Raw genomic sequence first — 22,521 nt, 5'->3', positions numbered from 1 at the left:
GCCAACGCATAGTACAGTCGAATGTAAGACCATCTGTCCTAACGCTAAAGCTTGACTGAAATCGAATCATGCAACATCCGAAGCACAGAAGGGACTCTATAACAGAATGGCTGAAAAAGAAAAGTATCAAAGTGTTGCAATGGCCCAGTCAAAGTCCAGACTTCAACCTCATTGAAATGCTCACACACACCTCAATGAACTGAAGCCATTTAAAGAAAAGTGCCCCAAAATTCATCCACATCAATGTGAAACGCTGATAAAGTCATAAAGAAAATGATTGCTTTGAGTCATTGCTCCTAAAGGTGGTTCTACAAGCTACTGAATCATGCAGTCTAGTTCGTTTTGAACAGGATTATAAAGAGTCATACGAAAACTTTCTTTTTCATATGATTGTAGATATTAGAGAAAAAAAGAGTTGTCCTCTTTCTCACAGCTCATCACACAACCCACAGACTTACCAGCAAAATACCAACATAACTGTACACGTATATGCACTATATCCATTTATAAAAGCATGTGAGACATAAAAGGAACAATACATAAGGTTCTTTTTCATTAAACTAAGTTTGACTCTCTTACAGCCTAAAGCTCTGAACTCTGCATTTGAGCTTCTTTTGAATCACTTTTTGTATTTCTCAGATTAATTGCATCTAAAATGAGTTCCTACTTGATGTTGCAACAGTCAACGGCTTGAAGGAAATGACTCATGGGAATTACAAGAAAGTACTATTTCTCATTTGCAGAACTTCGCTGACATTGACTTTTTAAAGATATTTGTGGGAGAGGTGCCACTGAAGTTAACACTTCGCAAAGGCATAATAAAGCAGAGGGCTGCTGCCTCCACAATGCCTGCTCATGGCCCCTGAAAAAAGGAAGATTCGGTGCACTCTTTTTAGATATGACTACACAAAGCACACGCCTTATATTATATCTTCATAATAATTTGGCTTATTTCATGAATGTACAGTATTGGCATCAAATGAAATCCTTTTCTGACTTAAGAAGCCAGTTGAACCCTTTTTTCTCTTGTATTGAATACTTTATATTCTAAAAGAAAAAAGCTGACATTGACGTTGTTTTGACACAAAAGACAAGTGTAAAATGTATTATACATAAACACTCAAATGGCTTTCTGCATGTTGCGTTTTAATTATTCTTGTTAATACTTTTTTTTGGTGGGGTTTTTTTTCAGCATGACGTAGTTTAGAGTTAATCCTTTGAGTAAAGTATGAAAAATGTAATACCAATTAATTTTGATTTAGCGAGTGATAGATTTGCAAATGGAAATGGGGAAAAACAAATCCAGCACAAAAGCCACCACTGAGATGTTTTCCCTAATTTATTGTTCGTGGGGGTGTGTTGAGATCCCCTGCAAAGTGTAATGGATCTCAATTCACTAATAAATGCATTTCCTCTCAACATACTCAGTACTGTCTTTATTATCACAGAGGACAGCAAATGCCCCGTTGATGGAGATCTTAGAGGCCCACTGGCATCTCTTGATGTGTCTTTGCTGCCATCTAGTGGCCACAGAGGCTAACGCTGGTGTAATAAAATTTCGGTACTATAGGGGTCACTGTGAGGTCATTTTTCACTGTTTTGCTAGTTTTTAGAGGCCACTTTGGATTAGTGTGGGAGCGAACGTGCTCTTTGCTTAATGACCACTAGATGTCAGTAAGTGACTTTGCTTGGTGATCAGGTGCATTATTTGGCAGTGCTCGCTCATCCCCTCTGTTAGCAAAGAAGATGCAGACACCCATTTTTGTGAACAAGCTTGAAAGTCACCAGTGCCTCCTCACTCACTGAATCACATCCATTTACATTTTTTTCTGAGGTTATTTTAGTACAGTGCGAGAAAACAAAACAAAAGGCAAGATGTGAATAAGGGAGGAAGTTGATGAAATGCTTGTGATTACACTCCAGTGTCATTAACTGCTCAGATCCCCCCAAATTTGGGAAGTTTGGTAAATCCTGCCCAACAGGATTTAGAAACTACACGTGTGTATGTGTGTGTTTTTACACTGTTGAGCCTGAGACAGAGAATTTTTCTTCTGCTTCCAGGGGCCAGCACTGGGGGCTGGACAACACCTCTCTTACTCTCTTTGCCCTACTCCCTCCCCACCCTCTTCAACTTGCCATCCATCCTGTGGGCTGTGCACACAGCACCCCCGACCTCCCCTCCTCCTCCTTCTTCTCTGACAGCTTTGCTCCACCAGCTCTGCACTGTGCCGGCCTTGAGAGGAGTAAGGGAGCAGAAAGAGGCACTAGAAGAGAGGATTTGCTCAACCGAGGAGAGACGGACAGGGGAGAGGGACCATGGCTGCTCTCTCTGCCTTGCTGAAGACCTGGGTTATTCTGCAGACCTTGTGCCTGGTTTTGGCTCAAGTGGTGAGTGGCACAGAAGAGCTCAAAACTTGATCGGGGCTCAAGGGTTCAGGGGGTAAGGGCCCTCGGTAAGGGTCCAGTCGGCTATGGATATCTTCAGGTGATCTTGTAGGTTTCGTGCCATCTTGGGCTGGATGAAGGGATTAAATAACCACAGCATGGAAGCAAGGATATAAGTGTGATGAGTACCCAGCTTTATAGAATGAATGTAGAAGAAAATGATTTTCAGGGGTGGAAGCTATCTTGTGGATCTTTCATGGATCACCCTTATCGTACACGGACTCTTAGGTCTTTCTAACCATGGCGCCCCCTCTTTTTTAAGGCACGGATTCATCATTACCTAGGCTACCTTTACAGGGGCCAAGAGGAGCACTATTTAACCAAGAATGATGGGATTTATTTTTTCAGTTTTTTGGGGGTCAAATCTTTGCAGCCATGCCAGATTTAAGGGGGGGAAAAGTCAGTGTGCACTGACACCGACACACAAACTTTGTCCACTGAGCGTGAAAGCTGTTATTCAAACAGACACCTACACGTTATCTTCTGGACTTACAGGAGTTTTCACTTTCAAGGATCATTCTGTGTTTTGTTTTGGGGGTTTTAACACCTGAAGAATTCAAAGTGGGATTTATTCTTTTATCACTTGATGGACTGACCCTTGCAATAAAATGTTGTTCAAGACAGGCAGTAGGATGGAGAAGGAGGGGGGTGGGTTGGGTGGGGGTAAACAGTGCCAGTCTTTTAGCCCTTCCTCCCACATTCCTCCTCGATCCTTTGTGTTTACCTCCTCAAAGATGCCAGTTTTATCATGTTATTTTTGTTGCAATGCTCCATGTTAAACTCACTCGGCTTTCAGAGTTGCCCACCTTAACCTGCAGTAACCACTCCGATATTTGGTTCTATGATGGAGGGTTAGGTTATATTTCCTTATTTGGTAAAATAAAACATACATCAAATGTGTTTTCATTTTTATAAAAATCCATGAAAATTAATATCCACTATGATATTACAATATATATTTAACATCTGTTAGTTATATATTCCACAATGATACTGCATCCTGATTGTTGCTACAGGCTACTGCACAGAGTGAATTAGTAAATGTTGCTGTTTGACCTTTTTTCCTCTCTGTCTGTGTTTCAGAGGGGTCCACCTGGACCTCCGGGCCCGCCAGGCCCACCCGGCCCCTCTGGCACTCCTGGGTCAGATGGCATTGATGTGAGTATCCACACAGGTTTGCCAAATAGGTTTTCCCACAAAGCTCCTCATTGTGCTGGAGAAATACCAAATCAGGAGGTGTGGCGCAGTACTGAATTCATACCAGCAGAGAGCGCTGCAAATGAAAACACCGGCACAAAAGAGCTCTGTTCCCAGCAGAGAGAGGGGTCTTTGAGAAGAGATCCTTGCCTCAGACCCGAGTTTGGGTCACAGTAACGTGATATGTGCGAGTTACTCAAAGGGTTAACAACAGGCAAAGTTGTGTAAATGTGTTGGAAACAGAAGCTGCTCTAGAGCAGTGTGGAGATAGCATGCTTTATGGCTCAATACCAAATCAAATGTAAAAAGTCTCTTTTTTTATTAGCATTTTAGCCAAAAAACTATTTTTAAAAGGCTCTTTATCTATCAATAAATGGTGTCAGTTTAGCATCTTATTAAACCTGTCACTCTTTGCTCACTCATCCAAAGGCTTAACAGTGGGATCAAAGCCTGATAGAAAACGCAGCCAGTGTGGCTGACGCTTACACTTCAGAGTCCATCTAAAGATTGCTTATAATATCAACACTGGAGCAACTGATTAACATCTGCCCGTGCACCTCTCTGTGCTCAGTACAGTATATATTTATGTGGCACATTTTTCTCATGCTGTCTCGTGAAATTTGCGACGTGATAAATCTTCCTAAATTCATTTCTATGAGGCGATGCGTAGCAATGAAAGGCATTTAGGTGATGAATATGATACAGTTGTGAACACAAAGGTGTAACCATGGCGTGTACTGTATGTTTAGTTGGGTTAACACATGCCCTTTGTCTATCTGCAGGGAGAGAAAGGGCGTCCCGGGTCACCTGGCCCACCAGTAAGTCTGTACTGTCACGGTGCCAGTTTAATTTTGCAGCAACTTTAACTTGTGATTTACTTGAACACGGTTTTTACGGTGTGGATTTTGCTGTAGGGGCAGAAGGGAGAGCCAGGAGAGCCAGGTCCTGACGGATCACCCGGGGAGAATGGCATTGATGTAAGTAAACTGTGTGCAAGAGAGAATGAAAAAAGGAGAAAAACTTTTAAAAATATTGCTTCCAGATTTTGAACTTCAATTTTGAAACGTATTTTCACAAGTTTTACAGCTTTTCCTTCAGACAAACACCTCCTCCATGGCCATTCATACGATGCCAAAGTAATTAAATGATAGATTTCTGTAATTTTGTGCATTTACTTGTTACAACTCAAGGCCAAAGAGTCATGCTGACAGGGTTTTTTCATTTACTACAGCAGCGTTTCTTTATCATGAAGAAAAAATGAGACATACTGTTGAAATTGTGCTTCTTTTTCATATATTAAGATATCCATTGATTAAATGTGTAGTTAGATTTCTCTACATTGACAGAAAGGGTAGCTTCACTGATGTAAGAGCAAAACGGGTTGTTTGTGGCCTGCGATGTAAAATAAGTTTAACATCCCTGCACTAGAGGCTCAGTCTTGTTTGTTGTCCTATATCCTGGATGATCTTTACAACATGCTATGTTTGTGATAGCACAGTCTGAGCACCCACAGGTCAGTGTTTTGTAGCCAGGATATCAGGTTCAAAGCTACTACCAGAAGTTTTAGGACTACATTTCACAAACTCAATCCCTCTTCTTTGCTTTTAATATGTTTACCTCCATGCAACCACATCATGCTAAAATATGACTAGATAATAAAATACGCACTACAAGTGGTCTGTAAAAAGAAACCAGAAAGCTTGATTTTGTTGTACCTCACAGATTATTCATTTTTTTTATCCAGGTATCTGTTTTAACAGTGCTGAAAGGGGCTGGTTAATATTATTATTTTTTTCCTACATATTTACACCAGGTTTTTCCCCAGCTTTCCACAGAGAACATGAAACCTATCGAGAGTGGAGTTTGTCCAATTGTCATTGGAATAGATCAGTTTACATAAGAGCTTAGAATATTAGTAGGTGTTGATGACGTTAATCTGGTCTATATACTACACATTACTTGTTTTGCTCATGTATGTTTGTTTTAACTATAAAATAAGAGGCATATTATTATGGCATTGCAAGTCCTAACTACTGCCACTGTGCAGAGACAGAGACTCGTATATAACTGTGTCCTAGCTTTTTCAATTTGAGTTGCTGCTTCAGATGGAACTTGAGCATCAGTGCCAAACGGTCACATGCTAACAGAAGCACAAACACACACACACACACACACACACACACACACACACACACACACACACACACACAAAACCAGGCATTCCTCAGAGGTTAAGCCAGTAATCTGCCCCGGAATCTCAGTCTCAGGTTTGTTTCCCAATTACTTACCTGAACCAAGTCAACTTTGATTAAATGTGAGGTTAACCCTCCTGTGATGTTAATTATGTTTCATTTGTGACGGTTTTCAGTATATACTGCATAGCACATCTACCCGATTTCATTTCTTTCTGTTTGCCTCCAGGGTTTGATTGGAGCAAAGGGTGACCGAGGTCCTATCGGGAGACCTGGACCAAAGGCAAGTGTCTAAACCTTAACCTAAAAAGATTATTAGTGCAAAATCACAATTGTGCTGCTGTTCTGTGTGAAATCTGTTTGTGCTGCTGGTGGAATACTCTGAAAGGTTCAGATTTATAGAAATATAAAATCTCTGGGTAATGTTCCCTATGCCCTGTCACTGTGATGTTGAGAATGACGTCGAACTCCTGCTTGCAGGGGAAAGCGTGAGAATCGCTGTGTTGTTAAGGACTTTCTTTCATTCATCCTGGTGTGCTGTTTTCATTTCAAAAAGATATTGTCATCGTCATCTATATGTGTAATAATACCACAGTTAACCATCACAGATATGTTACTGATTTCTGTTGTTTGCAGGGTCAACCAGGTCCAACTGGTGAGCCCGGAACTCCTGTGAGTAAATCAATTTTTAACTGTCACTTTTTTTGGTTTTTGCAAACATTTTAAAAGAACTTAATATACAAAATGTCAACTCTAGTTTTCTGACAACTGCAGTTACAATGTAGCATCATAAACTGTACAGAGAGAGTAGCAGATAGGGACTCATGACTCGGTGTAGTTAACAGGTGCATTTCTAATTCACTGTGGGAAAACAGAATGCCAGTTCCAGGTATTAAGACACAGCCTATTCAAAGAGAAGCTGAATAGCTTACCCCTTGAAGCTTATTTATATTGCTGTGGGAAATCTTTGTAAAGCAGATATAATCTGCTTAAGTGGCCATTGCCAGCTTGCACCATTGGGCATTATATATTAATTAACTTGTGATCACATCTTGGTGTTTTTTTTCCCCCTTCATGGGTTCCTGATCTTTGTTGTGGTCGTCGTGTTTTTCCGATTCTTCACATTGATTCCAATAATTTTAGCGATCTCCCTTTAGGATTTGTTTACATCTGTAATTCCGCATATGGAGGCTATCATCATCATCTTATAATCAGTGTTGGGAAGGTTACTTTTAAAATGTATTCCATTACAGAATACAGAATACATGCCCCAAAATGTATTCTGTAACGTATTCCGTTACGTTACTCAATGACAGTAACGTATTCTGAATACTTTGGATTACTTAATATATTATCATGCTTTTTACAACAACGTGAATGTACTATTGCTGTGTGATTCATTACTGTTACTGAAGGTCCGCGACTCCGAACTGTAGTAAAGGGACCTCTGTCTAATCCCTGTCGGCTCGTAGCCGAAAAATAGCTTTACTTTGTTGTGTGGGTCAACTTTTCTTGCGAGAGACAGAGAGAGACGTTGAAAGGCTGCTCCAACGGAACTTATTGTTTTCGGAGGAAAACACGAACACGGTGTACAGTCGAGTCTTAATAGCTTACTTACAACTGGGCTCGTCAGGCTCTCTTCTTGGCTGCAGTGGTTATTATTATATTTACATGCTTCCAGCTCCCGTTTTTTCTCAATGACAACTCGTACCTTTCCATTATCCTTTTTTCTCCCTCCTCGCGCTCACAGACCCATAACGTGTATGGCAGTCCATTCTCCCTGCAGCACGGACTACACTGCCCATAATGCTACATTCTTTAGGGCTATGCCTGTAGCATTCTGCCTGTTAGCTTAGCACAACAACAACAACAAAAAGGCGCTCTCTCACCCAGGAAACACACAGTCGCAGAGAGAGAGCGTCGCCCTGTAACCATGGCAACCGTAACGCTGCCCCCTGGAACAACAGAACGTAGCTGTCAAACAAAACCCAAACAGTCCTGACCCGCGACAAAATGAAACAGGAAAGTACCGCAGTGTAATCCATTTATTTCAACAAAGTAACTGTATTCTGAATACCACCTTTTTAAACGGTAACTGTAACGGAATACAGTTAGGGGAGACCGGGGATAGTTGTAACGTGGGTCAGTTGTAACACTTCCAATTTCTCCAATCAGGGCTAAGTTTCAAATGATGTGACTCATCCTGTGCATGCCCAATTCAGTTCTGCTATCACATGTGAAAAATCAGCACATTTTGTCAAACACAGACAATTTAACACGAAAAAAAGTAATTTGTATGCCAAAAAGTAAGTTTTTCTACTTTATTTCAATTTCTAATAGCATTATTTGCTTTGCAGTTAAACTCATCAAACTTGAATTATGTTATTTGTATGTCTATGGGGATATATTCTGTGTAAGTCTTTAGTGCTAATGTTTTAGCCGTTGGCTGTAATGTAAGCTAGTTCATGGCTATAGGAGTCTGGGTCAGTTGTAACAGCAACAGTCTGGGTCAGTTGTAACAATAATGCAGATGTTACAACTTACCACACTATTACTTTAACTTATATTAAACAAGTTGGGGCAACAACATCAGCAGAGAGAGGTTCACTGGTCACATTTGTATATGCGGTTAATGCCATTGGCAACACAATTCCTCCACTGTTTGTGTTCCCACACATACATTATGCAGACCTCTGTGTCAGAGATGGACCAGTAGGAAGCACTGGTAGTGGAAATAAGTCAGGATGGGTGCAAGAAACAGATTTCCTCATCTTTCTGAAGCACTTTGCAAACCACACCAAGGTAAACCCTGAAAAAAATAATGGAATTGCGATGCTGGTGAACAACTACATTTTTTCAGCTTCATTGTTATGTTTAAAATTGGTGCAAGAGCTGTAGGTTATAATGCCCACTGAGCCAATGAGGCCAAACTCAAGGAAGACCAACCAAAATTAATGAAATATTCAGTTGCAGAAAATTCCATAATTTGTCTTTTTTGGGGGGTTGGAATATGCTCAAAAGCTAGATTTCTGCATTCTGTCACACACACACACAGCTACATAAATGGCTCTAAGTGCATTCATGTGTTGAATAAACAAAGATTACATGTTAATGTTTTGTTAGTACCCTTATTTCATTGTGTTACATTTTACCCCAGGATATGTTACAACTAACCCAGACTATGGGGTTAATTGTAACATTTCACTCTTTGTGTTTGAGACCATACCATGCAATGGGTAACTGTGCTGCAGAGAAAATAGTTGCACTATTTAATAGCAGAGACATGTAAATACTTTGCATTACATTTTGAATCCACTACCTTAAAAGAGCTCCAATTTACAGACAGAAATGTCTGTAGACAGAAATGTCAAAAATGTTACAACTATCCCCGGTCTCCCCTACTTATATTTTGTATTTTGTATTTTGTATTTTAAATACGTAACGGTACATGTATTCCGTTACTCCCCAACACTGCTTATAATGAGGAAAATTATTATTATACTCTCACTGATTCATTCAGAAAATGTGTTGGAAAAAGCAGCCAGAAATGCACAGGAGCAATCGACGAGACAAGACACAACAGTGGTTGCAGATTATGTTGCAGATTATGTACAGAAATATTTAACAGTCCACGAGGGCTGGCTTGCTTTAAGTGGTCGTGTGAGAAACTGCAGTTTTTGGCACTAAAGATTTTCAGCCTTCAGAGGTTGCTCTCCACTACTTATATGCAAAGCCAAAAGGCTTTTCGTGTGGCTCCTATATATCATTCATTTCATTTTTTTCTGTTCAGTTACTCTGAGTGATGAATAAGTGATACCCAGTATTTAATATGTATTATGATTGGCACCATTCGAAACACTACCCAGTGATGGAAAGGAAACAACTCATCTCTTATATTATTTTATGAGGCAGCCATGCAATTTACTGCCAGGGACCTTCAGTCAAAATGTTTAGATAACACTTTTTTCTAATATCTCTATTTAATCTGTTATGCATGTATTCGAGAGACGTGCAATATCTGACTTTCTAACTGATCTCTAACAGCTTACTGGATCTTGTTGTTGTAGATCCAGTAAGCAGTTTGAAACCTAGAAATTCCCTGAGAACATAACTATCAGATAGAGATTAGAATAGAATAGTTTCATAATATACAAGTACATTCATGTAAGGCTGTATTGAAGTTCAGTGCTTGAGTAACTGTGCTCTCTGTATATTAATATAAAATGACTAATTGGCTAACATTATCTCATAGGGCTCTCGGGATACTTAAGAAATGAGTTATGATTGACTGAATTAGGCATTCTTTGCGAGCCTGCTCAGTTCTCTAACAAACATATTGCAACACAGCTGGTTTTTTAAGGCAGCCTCCTTAGTGCCTTTTAGGTCACGCATGAATGCCTGACCAGCTGTGCCTCAATTTGGGTTCAGTTTATCCAAATGTGCTGTAAGATTTCTGCAGCTGACACGAGCCTGATGCAATCCTTAATAAAGGAGTCACACTCCATATTGTCATTAGATTCAGCCATTCCACACAAGCGATCATGAAGCATCAGCTGTAGCAGTCTTTCGCCACTAGGTGGTGCTCGATGTCCATCTATTGCACATCTTTGTAAGTCCAGCGTCATTCAATGTCATGCTTGAGCACGACACTATTAGTTAATCCGTTATTTAGCGTTAACAGGCGTACTGTCTGGGGGCTGTGCCGTACACCCAGCTGTCTTACGCTCCACAGACAGGAGATCCAGCCCTGTGGGCTGTTCTTCCTCCAAGAAGGCTTACTTACTTAATTACTTTGTTTATAATTAATTCCAAGCAAAAGACACAGCAAACACAGACTGATTGTGTTCTGTGTCTTTGTTCCTGAGCGCTATTTAACCTGCACTGACACTGTACACACGCATTACTGAATTCCTGCATTTGTTTTTAATTGGCTTTTGGAAACATTAATTGATACTCTGATGGATTGGTTCCACTTGTTACACAGTAATTTAACCCCTTGTCACTTTTGTCCACACAGGGACCTGGCCTTCCAGGACTGGCTGTAAGTAGCTTCTCTGGTATTGTGCAGTTATGCCTTCAACTCTTTAAAGTGTGGCAATAATTTGTCTCTGGTGGGATAAGTACATATCATCTTGTTTGTCACGCTCACTAACATAACTGTCCTGTATAGGGTATTCCAGGCCCAATTGGTCTCCCTGGTGAGATCGGACCAACTGGACCAAAGGTAAGGAAACTCCAGCTTCAGTTTATTATGGGGGCCTTTGTAACTTCTCAGAAGCTCTTAGTCACAATTTCTTACTCTCCTCACAAACATTTAGGGTATCCTTGGACCACCGGGACCTCCAGGACTTCCTGGACCTCCGGGCAAGCCGGTAATTGCGAGGAAAAATCGTATGAATTGTCATCTTTCTTTCTGACTCTATGTCACAAAGATCCTCGAGCTAAACACAAAACCACCTTTTGAAAAGCCTTTTTTAAAAAAAACCCATACACTAGTGTATCATATGTAGGTTTCCTTGTTGTTGTAGATCCATTAAGCAATTAGAAATCTGGAAAGATAGCATAAGCAACAGCCATTAACTGAAGCATTGCTTAAGACAGCAATCTCAGCATGTCAGCTGGTCTCAGTGCCTGCCACATCAGCTGATGCTCACCTGTGCATCCTATTAGCAAGTCTGATGTAGGGCATGCTATTCAAGCTGCTCCAACCGGCATAAAGTTCATGCTGCTTCTGCAAGCCGCATTGGGCCTAACATCTACTTCTACAATAGCGCCTCTATTTTATGCTATTTTCTGACTTATTCAGCATCACGTTCTCTGTTGTTGGTGTCTGCTCTGGTCTTGATGCTACGCTATATGCTGTTAGGCCTCCTTAGCATGTGTGGTGAGGTTCCAAATATAAATAGTGCAGATGGAACAATTAGCCTGATATTAGTAAATGTTACATTAACATAAAAAATAATACCTGTTTGAACATGAAATATTTTATAATTGTATTGTTTACTTGCAGAACAGTTCATAGCGCTCTAGAGGACAAACATTCACAACGCCACTGCCTCATCCCAATTCCATTACACATAAGCACTAAAGCGCTGCTTGAATGTACCCAAAGTTAATCCACAGAAAGGATGTCACAGTAAACAATACATGAAGGCACTGAGACTGGTGAGATCGGCTTTAAAAACTTAATAAATAAGCTACCAGGAGTTCATTAGGCTTAATCAGGCGTACATTTTCATCAGTCTAATTGTTGCTGACTGAAATGACTGAATGAGATCACAGGCAAGGACATACTGCTGATGCCATGCTTAATGCGTGCTCTATCCAGCACACAGTTAATGTTGGCGTGTGTGTTTTTAATGCGCCGAATGGTAACAAAACACCAAGCGCAGCCAGAGATGACTGCTGCTTGAACAAGTCCCAACAGACACTAAGTGGTGATGCACTAAAAACAGTTTTAAGAGGTATGCTTTTAAGTCATTTTCCAGCGGCGTATGAACTCTCCTGTGTGCATCTCTGTGATTCCAAGAAGGGGAGGGGGGTGCTTCATTGAGAGTGATGTTCCCAGCCCAGGGTAGTGTATTTGTTTAGCTTTAGTGCTGTCCTAGGGTAAATAAACCCCCATTAGATCAGTGGGCTGTCTCATCTGGCTGTTGCAGAAATACATCAGCACCTGTAGAGATACTTTAACTTTCTAACTCAATCTATAAACAGAGAGGGGGGAAAATGGAGGAAGAAATAGATGGAGTGAAAGAGGGAGAGAGTGCTGGCTCAGCTTGGGAGGGTGGTAGACGCAACTGACTGCCAACTGTGACTGGGTGACTTTGCTCATCCATGTATCTGTCTGTCTGCTTAGGGTCCTCCAGGCAAGTTTATTGTTGGAGAAGAGGGTAGTGCAGATTTCGAGGTAAGATCTAAAGATTCCTCCTCTCTTGCAAATCTATTCTGACACAACTTCACATTTTATAACCCATACACTGCATATCCTTCTCACTATCTTTTCCCAGTGTCCTCTCAACTGCCCAGCAGGACCTAAAGGCCCACAGGGACTGCAGGGAGTCAAGGTGAGTAATCTGTCTGATTCAGGCATCAGTGATCGTTTCGCATTACCAAATTATTATGACACCATCCTGCCTAATTGTTTCCCCTCTAGGGACACAAAGGACGTGCCGGTGCTCTCGGAGATCCTGGCAGCATTGGAAGACCGGTGAGCTGCTACAATCTCCGCTTGAGAGGATATGCGCGTGCACTCAGACACCCATACGTGTACATGCCGTACAGTTGCTTTTGCACACTCACCCACCGTACAGGACCAAGGGGAGGCGAGGATTAGCTCTAATGAAGCCCCCTGAGGCACATGACTGGCATTAATCTGGCTGCGATTAGTCAGGCCTGGCCCTGGCTCTGGAGTCAGCACGCAGCAAGCCAGATGAAAGGGGTGGTGAGGAGCCAGGTACATGAAGAGTTGGATGAGAGAGTCAGGGTTAGCGCGGGCCTCTCACCTCGCTGTATTAAGCAGAGCTAATGAGCATACTGTGGGCTCCAAGGGAGCGGCTAGCCAAGCCCCAGGAATTAGCCTCTGATCTTCCCACACAAGGAGCTTTCTGGCAGTGCTTGCTTTAGATGCTCAAAACACTCAACGCATCAAGCAAGCGCTCCTCCGAGGCCGACCAGTATTTTAAAGGAGCTGCCTGGCTCTCTTTTCTTCTAAAACACAATGAAAGCTGTTTACATCCTCACCAGTTGTTTAAATGGATACCAACAGGGTTTGCTGTATCACTAATGCCCACGTGATGCCAAAGATGGAGTAAGACTATCAGATTTATCTTTAAAGTGCGGAAAAAAAAACAAGAACTTAATGAACCTGCTGAGGATGGCGAGCAAGATTCTGGAAACCCAGCAAAAATAATATTTCTTTATTGGCATATAAACAAATGGTTTGAAGTGTCCAGTTCAGGGGTCGCATCATTAAAAGGCCAGGCTAATAGACTGCTCAGGCTAAACTGAGTGTTGATGAAAAGTGTGTAACTTCAGCAGGGAAACAATTAGGCCAGCTTAGCTTATTGTTGAGCTGAGCATCTAACTGAGTTCCTAAATCCTCCCAGTAACGCGAAAATCTCCCTGATTATGTTTGTTTAATCCGTGGCCTTCTGGATATGCAAGAACAAGTCGTGCTTTCGGGGAGTAACAATTGGCGCTTTGACTATTATTCCCGGTTTGCCCAAGATTTCAGTCTTTATGCTAAGCTTATCCCGACTTATCCCGGCACAAGAGCGCCATCGAGTCTTCGTTTCCGCCCCTTTAACAGTCTTGGCAAACCCATTATGCGCTGATTGAACTGCTTCAGGTGCTGAAGACCACCAGAGGATGGTGTGAGCAGGCTGCAGATCATCGATACATGCAGATATCAGAAACGGGTTTCAATGAGATTTTTTGGTAAATGTTTGCAAGTCAAACATATAGAGACAAAACTAAATGAAATCTGTGGTTTGATTAAACGTTTTTCAAGGTTTCACAATTGCTTCCCGGCACATATGCTACAGGGCGAAGCACATACTTATTATTATTAATAATCTTTTTTTTTGTTCTTCATCAGGGCCCCAAGGGAGAAGTTGGCATCTCTGGGGAGCAGGGCATCCCAGGACCTTCAGTATGATGATAATTGAATATTTATAATTTTCATATTATAATCTACATAGTATCATCTCAAATAGCCATTTCTTGTGGACAACGGTGTCTGTCTTACCATAGTTTGCCTCTCTTCTAAGGGTCCCATGGGTCTGAGTGGTTATCCAGGAATGATGGGTCCCAAAGGAGAACCAGTGAGTACTACACTCAGTTTATCACATATAAAAAGCATATTGGCTTTTTGTTTTTCTCCCTCTTTCTCTCTCTCTCAGTACTGCTCTCATTCTTAGATGAGCACCAAGGAGGCACAGCCAGACTTGCCCCCACTCTACAAACATCATCCATTACCAGCAATGGGGACATATGGAAATGATGCTAACACAAATCTCTCTCCCTCTCTAATGAGTTGGGGTTGTCTGGGTCCACGGTGCCTCCATCTGTAGTTAATGATCCGCTGTAGCCATCCGTCTTACTGTTAACATTAGCCACGTTAGCCAAGTTAGCATCCCGGCTTAGTGCCAAAGCAAGAGTGCCTGGCTCTCTGTGTAGCTCCCATTAAAGAAGTGAGTTAAGCTCTAATTATCCCTTTATCACAATGAGTGGTAGGCTACCGCGACTTAGCTCCCTCTCTGATCCGAACAGATTGATGGCACTTTGTTGTTTTCCCTCAGGGCCCTGGTGGGTACAAGGGCATCGGCGGACCAGTAGGACCTCCTGGGCCACCTGTAAGAACGCACACACTTAAAGACACGCAAATACAAATTCAGCTACTCATATAAAGAGGTATATTCATACACTGAATTCACTAAGGCAACTGTGAGTCTGCTCTTTTCTTTTCAGGGTGAAGAAGGACCTCGTGGACCACCTGGAGAGCCAGGCGATAAAGGAGACAAAGTGGGTGACTCTTGTAGTGGTTTCCCTGAAAGTTTTTTTTTTTTTTTTTTGTCAAGGCAGTGGTGTGTGTAAAAAAAAAAAGAAGAAGCTATTTCAGAGCTTGAATGGAGGCAGCGATACTGATGTGCGCCGTGGCTCTACTGAGGCTGATTTCTTTATCTTCTGCAGGGCAGCCGAGGTATCCAAGGCCCACAGGGTGCAGTTGGCAAAAAGGGAGAGAATGTGAGTGAACGCACTTTTGTTTTTTCAGGCCACAGTTGTGGAGGTGCTTGGCAAGGTGTGCCAAATGAAGTCCACTGACTCATCTGCCTGCTTTTTCAGGGTCTGCCGGGTATTGATGGGAAAGATGGCACACCTGGCATTCCTGGAATCAAGGTAAGTGTGTGCCAGCAGTGATAATGATGAGTAACTTCAATCGGAGGTGGAAAAAAACAAAAACATTAATTTATTCTTCTTCTGCTCTCATTTATGCAGGGTGGCCCCGGTCAGGCCGGGATGCCCGGTCCTCCTGGTCCTCAGGGAGCAGCGGTGAGTGATCATTCGACGGGGGCGTGCGTGTTTTGTCGGAGAACTGTTCGACAACGCCGCCAAAAAAAAAAGCACATGCAAATAAACAGTCATTGTCACTCAGACCACGTAGAAGCGCAATCTGTTCTTCTCTTGAATTCAACAAAGCCAGAACACAGACAAGGGAAACCAGCTTGAAGCGGTGTGTAAAATTTCGGTGTGTTTTGTTTTCTGGGCAGTCATCCAGGTTAACAGTGACCCCGTGACCCATGCTGCTTTAGAATAAAAAGCACCTTGAAAATAGCATTCTCTCTTCAACCGCAAGCAATTTATCACAATCAGACCAGTGGGTAGACATAAGTGTGTGTTTGTGCGCGCGCCGTTCTGACTAACGGGTAATGGAGCATGAGATGTGCACTGCATGAGATGCTGCGCGGTCACTGCAGTGACACTAACACTCCCTAAAACTCATACACTGCAACTTAGCCTGCTTTATGTCAAACTGTGATACAGCAACCACACACACACACACATAACATCACTGCAAGGTCTACAACTGTGGCAATCACACCACAAGCCTATTTTTACCATTATCATTATATCAAACTGCATTATTACCGCCAACTGCCGACGCCTACGTAGCCATGTGCATTTCACGCTTGCGTTCCTGAAACGTGTCTGATGTGCAGATATGTAGCTTTGATTAGGACTGTTTTCAGCATTGTTTATTCCATCTTCAGGGATTACCTGGCAGCCCAGGAGCTAAAGGTGGACCTGGAGCAAAGGTATGCCTTCTACATGTTCATACTGCAAGTTTGAGATAATGCAGCCCGGGGTATGTACATGAATTCCCTGTGAGCCAAAGCTTAAGCTTCAGACTCCTCTAAACACCAAGTTTCCAGACAGTGCTTCCACTCTCGTCTCCATATGTCAGTGAGAGTGGATATTGCTAACATTGCCATTTTAGACACACACAGCTCTGGCAGTGAGAAGAGAAGCCCCAGCCACCTGCTTTTTAAACCTTTTGTCTGAGAGATGCGTAAAGGGAGGGGAACTACAACAACTTGTTTCAGACTCTTGATGAACTAAGAAGATTTAACCCCCCCGCTCTATGTTGGACTGTGAATCGTGTACATTTTCTCTAATAGAGTCCATGAATAAAAATGATGTGGAAATGAGCATAACAGGTTTTCATGTTCTTGTAATGTGTGTAATGTGTGCCTTTCTTTTAATATTCTTCTTATAATATTCTTTTTCTAGGGGGAACCTGGACCTAGAGGTCATGTTGGCTTGCCTGGGCCCTCTGGACCTTTGGTAAATATATGATTGTTTCTCTTCTTTGTGGTCAACTTGAATTTCAGGGTTTTTTTAATATAGCACCAAATCGCAACAACAGGCACCTCAACAGTCTTTATATTGTAATATAAAGACTGTGGTAATAGATAACAATCAGATGACTCCCTATGAGCAAGCGCTTGGCAACAGAGGGAATGAAAAGTAAGGATCTGGTTAGTGTCTACCCAGATGCTTACTCTGGATGGCATTCATAGCAAAGTAGAAAAACCGTTAAAAGCTATAGCATATAGTGAATAATTGTACTTTCTCCCTTTCTCAGGGTGAGCCTGGTATTCCTGGTGAGCCTGGTATGCAAGGAATCCCTGGACCTAAGGTACAAACCTGAATATCACAATAAAACACTAGCGGCAGCTGCTGCTTACTCACCTCACCTGATGTCCGCAGGGCGACAGAGGGGAGCGAGGACCAGTTGGGCCACAGGGAGCAGCCGGCAAGCCTGTAAGCTGCACCGTGTCTTTTTCAGACATCATAACGCGCTCTTTACTTCAAACACATCATGCAGCAGAGCTTCTGTTTTCCCCTCACAGGGAAGCAAAGGAGAGAGAGGGCCCATCGGTGTGCCTGGCGCCCAGGGTCTCAGTGGAACAAAGGGAGACAAGGTCTGTGGACTTTGTGATAATGCAGTTACACAAAGCTGCATATTGGGGGCAGTGTTTACTCACAGTGAAACCCTTGAATGAGTGAAGCAATATAAATGATAATCTAGGCATAATCATGTTCCTTGTTTTAGAAATGAGGCAACATCTTTCTTAGTTTGTGGTCTCTGGTGTCGCTGGTTTCAATCAGTACTGAATCCTTGTTTTTCTGAGGATAATCCAGTTTACATTTGTCCACATTTACATTTACTCCGTCTCTCCTGCCAGGGCTTCCAAGGAAAAGTCGGGTCAAAGGGGGGCATTGTGAGTAGCACCTCTTTTAAACTGCACCACTGGCTCCGTACTTAAGAATACTTTCAAGAGCCTTTTTCATTCCCCTTATTCTTCGTTACCTCTCTGTCGCTTTTAGGGTGACCCCGGAGTCGAGGGATTGGCCGGCGAAAAAGGCGAAAAGGTAAAAACGTGGACATTTGTTCCAGCACAGACTTAAGCTGCTTTAAAGTAGTTGGTGGTTTTTGTTGCCATAAGGACCACAAAAAGTTTCCAAGTTTGAAAAGAAAAAGGAAATAAATAAATGCAACTTTTAGGCTTTAGATAAAAAAAAAAAAAGGTTTAAACATTTGGTTCTGGAGGCATCAAAGCAGAGAGTTGTATACAAGAAAATGTTGGAAGCATTACCAAAGTTAAGAAGAAGAAGAGGATGTCTGTTTTTTTTCAAATTTGCATACAAATCCCCATTATAATCCAGATGGCAAATAAGCTATTTACATGACAGTGAGGCAATGATGCACATTTGGGTCTTTGAAGCTGCATTTTTAGATGTTCATTTACAATATTCATCCTTGAATTATTGCTCAGTGAGTGTCTCCGAGGCGCAAATGATGGATGGAAATGATGAATGGGGAAAATGACTTTCTGTCTTTGCTGTGACAGGGTTTGTCTGGCGAACCTGGGCCCAAAGGACAGGTGAGAGTTACAACGAGTAGAAATCTGACTGCAGGGATGGACTTGTTTTGCTTTATTCTTTCCTTAGTCATATCCACCTTTCTATAAGTCAACCCTGACCTTTAACTCTGTAACCCAAAGCCTATGGTATTAATTATAAGAGTTAATTCTCATTATTCATGATGTGTTGGGCCTCACTGGGTTGATTCTCTTTTTTCTTCACAGCAAGGAATCAGGGGTGACACTGGACACAATGGACCCACTGGAGACCCTGGCAAACCAGGAGACCAGGGACCACTGGGGCTGCCCGGTCCTAGGGGGCTTAATGGAGAACGAGGAGTACCCGGTATGCCGGGCATTCAGGGACAAGCAGTGAGTCCAGTTCCACTCTTAATCACAGACACATACAGACAGAACACCAATCAGTGTTTAGTCAGTGCTCAGTGTTCTCCTCCTCTCTCCAGGGACGTGATGCATCTGACCAGCATATTGTTGAGGTTGTGCTGAAGATGATGCAGGGTGAGCATCTAGACCTGCTTTAATCTCCTGAGGAAACATCAAAGATCAGTTAATCAAAATGATGATGTCCTCTCTTCCGTTACAGAGAGGCTAGCGGCCGTGGCAGTAAGCGCCAAGAGGGCTGTGCTTGGTGGTGCAGGTGTAATGGGGTCTCCCGGACCGCCTGGACCTCCAGGGGCATCTGGGCCTCAGGGACCACATGGCTTACCTGGTGCCCGCGGCATCCCCGGCATTATTGGAGCACCTGGGCAAATTGGAAACACAGGGCTTAAGGGTAAAACTAAACATTAGTACTTTTGCATATTGTTGAACTTCTCAGGCATTAAACGTGTTTTTTTAAACGTGTTTTTTTTCTTTCATCTACCTCAGGAAAAAGAGGTCCAAAGGGAGTGAGAGGTGATCCAGGTAGACCTCACTCAGGTCCACCAGGAGCTCCAGGAATACAAGGTAAGACCTGAAGCCTTCTAAATGAACCTGTAAGGTAAGATTTTGTGCATATTCCTAGGCAATTCAGTTCAATTTGATTCAATTCAGTTTATTTCATGACGTTTTAACAAACACTGTCAGCTCAGGGCACTTTATATTATAGGGTTAAAGACCCTCCAATAATACAGAGAAAACCCTGGCAATCAGACAACCCACCATGAACATGCACTTGGCGACAGTGGGGAGGAAAAACACACTTTTATAAGGAGTTAAGTTGTGTTAAGCTGATGTAAATTACATGATATCACAGGATCTGTCAAATCTGTGTAATTCCACCTCCATCATGGCTGGGCCTCAGCAGAATGCCACTAAAAACTGTGCAAATCACACAGTACTCACTGTCACTGCAATCTGAGGGCAGAACCACAAAATCTAGTGACATTGCCACCTAAAACTTTGTTATAAAAAACAAAAAAAAAACCTTCTTGTTTACAGCATACTCTCATTTTCAAATTTTAAGATGCAAATGGGAGTGCCAGAGGGATGGAGAATTTTTGAATAGTAATATTCTGGTGACTGGGCCAAAAGTCAACACAGCTGCTGCATAAACGTAACTTACAATGGATTCACTTGTGAAATCAAGAAATTTTAAGATTCTGGACAGCCTTTAAAAAAAAGTGCAGTGTGCGTGTGACACAGCAATACAATCAAATGCAGTAAAGTCAGAACCTGTGTATGAGCTCAAATGTGTCTCTTCATCCCTTCACATGGATTTTGTTGGTCTCTAAAGAAGCAGAGAAGCTTCAGTGGACATTTAAGTCACATGTACATCAACGTGTACTCACAAAGTGTGTCTCAATTGCACTTCGCCTACATTCAACCTAGCTTTTATACCTCAGTCGAGTGTAACAATCTTTTCTTGGGGCACTGTAGTAGTCCTTCCACAAAGTTTTTTTCATGAACACAGATAAGAAGAGGAAGAAGAAAGGTACTGCAAGCAACTGAAGGACCTGACATTACTGCTCTCGCCACAGGAGAGCCTGCTGAAAGGCATTTTAAAGGCATCATTAACTCCAGTAATTTAACAGATGCTCTTGAATGAGAATGTAATAGGCTTGCAACAGCACACGCTAATTCAAATACAGGGAAACACACTCACACTTCTGTGTGCACACATGCACACAACTTAAATATATGCATGCATACAGTACACACATGTAATCCAAGTCCAGAATGGGGTTTCCAACCCTTAGAATGAAATTTGGTGCAGTTAATCTTTTTGACCCCTCGAAATCAGTTAAATCCCATTTGATGTTAAACTCTGTCACTCTGCAGGCCCCCCCGGTATCGATGGAGTGGCTCGGGACGGTAGGCCCGGAGAGAGAGGACCTCAGGGAACACCTGGAGAGGCCGGTCGCCCCGGTAAGTCGGGCCCGCCGGGTCTCCCGGGATTCTGCGAGGCAGCGATGTGCCTGGCCGCGTCTGCTTACACCTCACCGAGACTACAGGAGGCGGGAACGATCAAAGGACCCAATGTTTAGAGGCCCCGTCTCCCCATAAGCAGATCACAGCACCTGGGAGAGAGGGAGCAAGGCAAGGAAAAAAAAAAAAGGCGAGAGACCACTCTTCTCAACATCAAGAACGAGAGGTGGGGGGGGACAATAATAGTACATTGACTGCATGTGTAGCCCCCCCCACCGCTCCTTCCTAGAACTGACAACCTGAAGTTTTGACTGGTGGGACATCATGATCTTAATCCTCCACATCACCATGACAACAGCAGCTCACAGCCACCCACCTCCGTCTGAAATCTCAAGTGGTTTTTTTTGGATGTCGGTGTCAGCGCCGTCCAAATATCCCAGTCCTGCTCAAGCAGTGAAAGAGGAACAGATTTTATATTACATCTCTCTTTTTTTTTTTGGTCTCTCACCAAGTCAAAGCATCTATGAGCTGAAAGAAGCTAAACCAAATGTGGTGAAGGATGCTTTTTTCCTTGTTTGGTCACTTTCAATGTTTTTTGTTTTTTTTCCATATGCAATATTTTGTCAGAGGAATGTTTTGAAGTTTTAACGCCCTGCCTCTTTTCCAACATCACACCCGTTGCCTTAAACGTGTACCCCGAAAACCTGACTAATAAATGATTGCAGCCCCAGTTTCCACTCAGTACTGTACCGCATTGTAAAATGTAGTCTTTTTCATTTGTAGGCTTGAGTGAGATCCCTGATTTACCTCATGTGTACACTGCCTTCCCTTCCCAATCCCCCGCTTTCAACCCAAGTCTCGTTTTAGAAACTAACAACTAGCTTTATCTCTTCTTCTTGTTGCCTGGCAACAGCATATCCCGATGGGCACTCCCATCTCCCACAATGCAGTGCTGTAAATCTTTGTAAATGTGTGTTGATTATTATGTAGAGGAAAAGGAATGGGTTACGATATGCACCAACAAAAATCCTGTGTTAATGAAATCAGTGAGTAATAAGGAGTTCCTACAGAAATAATGACTCCTCCTCAGAGCAAATCAGTTAACGGTCCTAATGTGCTTTCTGTGCCACTGTCAACTTTCCATGGGAGGTCGGTGCTTTAACGACAACTTATTTTCATCAAAAGAAGCTATTTATTGTTCTTTATATATAATCATCTGTAAAAAAATAAATAAAGTTGTTTGCTGGCTGTTCAGGCAATCCTAGACTAATAAAGAGGAACCTTTTCTAAGAGCCAATGTTCTTCTGTATCATGTTGGGAATGGAAAATGATCTATTTCAATTCGTTTTTCTTGATATTTGTCCTCGTCCAAATCTTTAAGAGCACCCATGTAT

At 42.4% G+C, this 22,521-nt stretch overlaps 1 protein-coding gene across 1 annotated transcript; it reads left to right on the top strand.

Moving 5' to 3' along the window:
* The first annotated feature begins 2,217 nt into the window (after window positions 1-2,217).
* col9a2 (procollagen, type IX, alpha 2) lies at window positions 2,218-21,857 on the top strand. The gene is made up of 32 exons (XM_085446451.1): window positions 2,218-2,388; window positions 3,529-3,603; window positions 4,425-4,460; window positions 4,557-4,619; window positions 6,064-6,117; window positions 6,471-6,506; window positions 10,852-10,875; window positions 11,005-11,058; window positions 11,153-11,206; window positions 12,691-12,741; window positions 12,842-12,898; window positions 12,988-13,041; window positions 14,431-14,484; window positions 14,603-14,656; window positions 15,134-15,187; window positions 15,303-15,356; window positions 15,525-15,578; window positions 15,678-15,731; window positions 15,831-15,884; window positions 16,604-16,648; window positions 17,124-17,177; window positions 17,479-17,532; window positions 17,604-17,657; window positions 17,747-17,818; window positions 18,083-18,118; window positions 18,225-18,269; window positions 18,749-18,781; window positions 18,986-19,132; window positions 19,225-19,279; window positions 19,365-19,553; window positions 19,649-19,726; window positions 21,041-21,857. Exons 1-32 carry the CDS (start codon window positions 2,317-2,319, stop codon window positions 21,244-21,246), a joined length of 2,076 nt encoding a protein of 691 aa, XP_085302577.1. The 5' UTR covers window positions 2,218-2,316; the 3' UTR covers window positions 21,247-21,857.
* Window positions 21,858-22,521: the final 664 nt, after the last annotated feature.

Source organism: Copadichromis virginalis, linkage group LG22 (genome assembly GCF_057382275.1).
Source record: "Copadichromis virginalis isolate Kocher_CV1m ecotype Utaka linkage group LG22, C_Virginalis_male_GT1.1, whole genome shotgun sequence".
In the NCBI taxonomy this organism is placed as follows: Eukaryota; Metazoa; Chordata; class Actinopteri; order Cichliformes; family Cichlidae; genus Copadichromis; species Copadichromis virginalis.
Note: the sequence above shows the minus strand (reverse complement) of the source record. Positions and strands in the feature narration are given on the sequence as shown.

What these genes read in the sequence shown, in the direction of transcription:
- col9a2 (XM_085446451.1), top strand. Translation starts at nt 2,317, where the DNA reads ATGGCTGCTCTCTCTGCCTTGCTGAAGACCTGGGTTATTCTGCAGACC. An exon ending in CCGGGGAGAATGGCATTGAT is followed by an intron (nt 4,620 to 6,063) that starts GTAAGTAAACTG and finishes GTTTGCCTCCAG; the next exon opens with GGTTTGATTGGAGCAAAGGG. An exon ending in AGGGAGCAGCCGGCAAGCCT is followed by an intron (nt 17,658 to 17,746) that starts GTAAGCTGCACC and finishes TTCCCCTCACAG; the next exon opens with GGAAGCAAAGGAGAGAGAGG.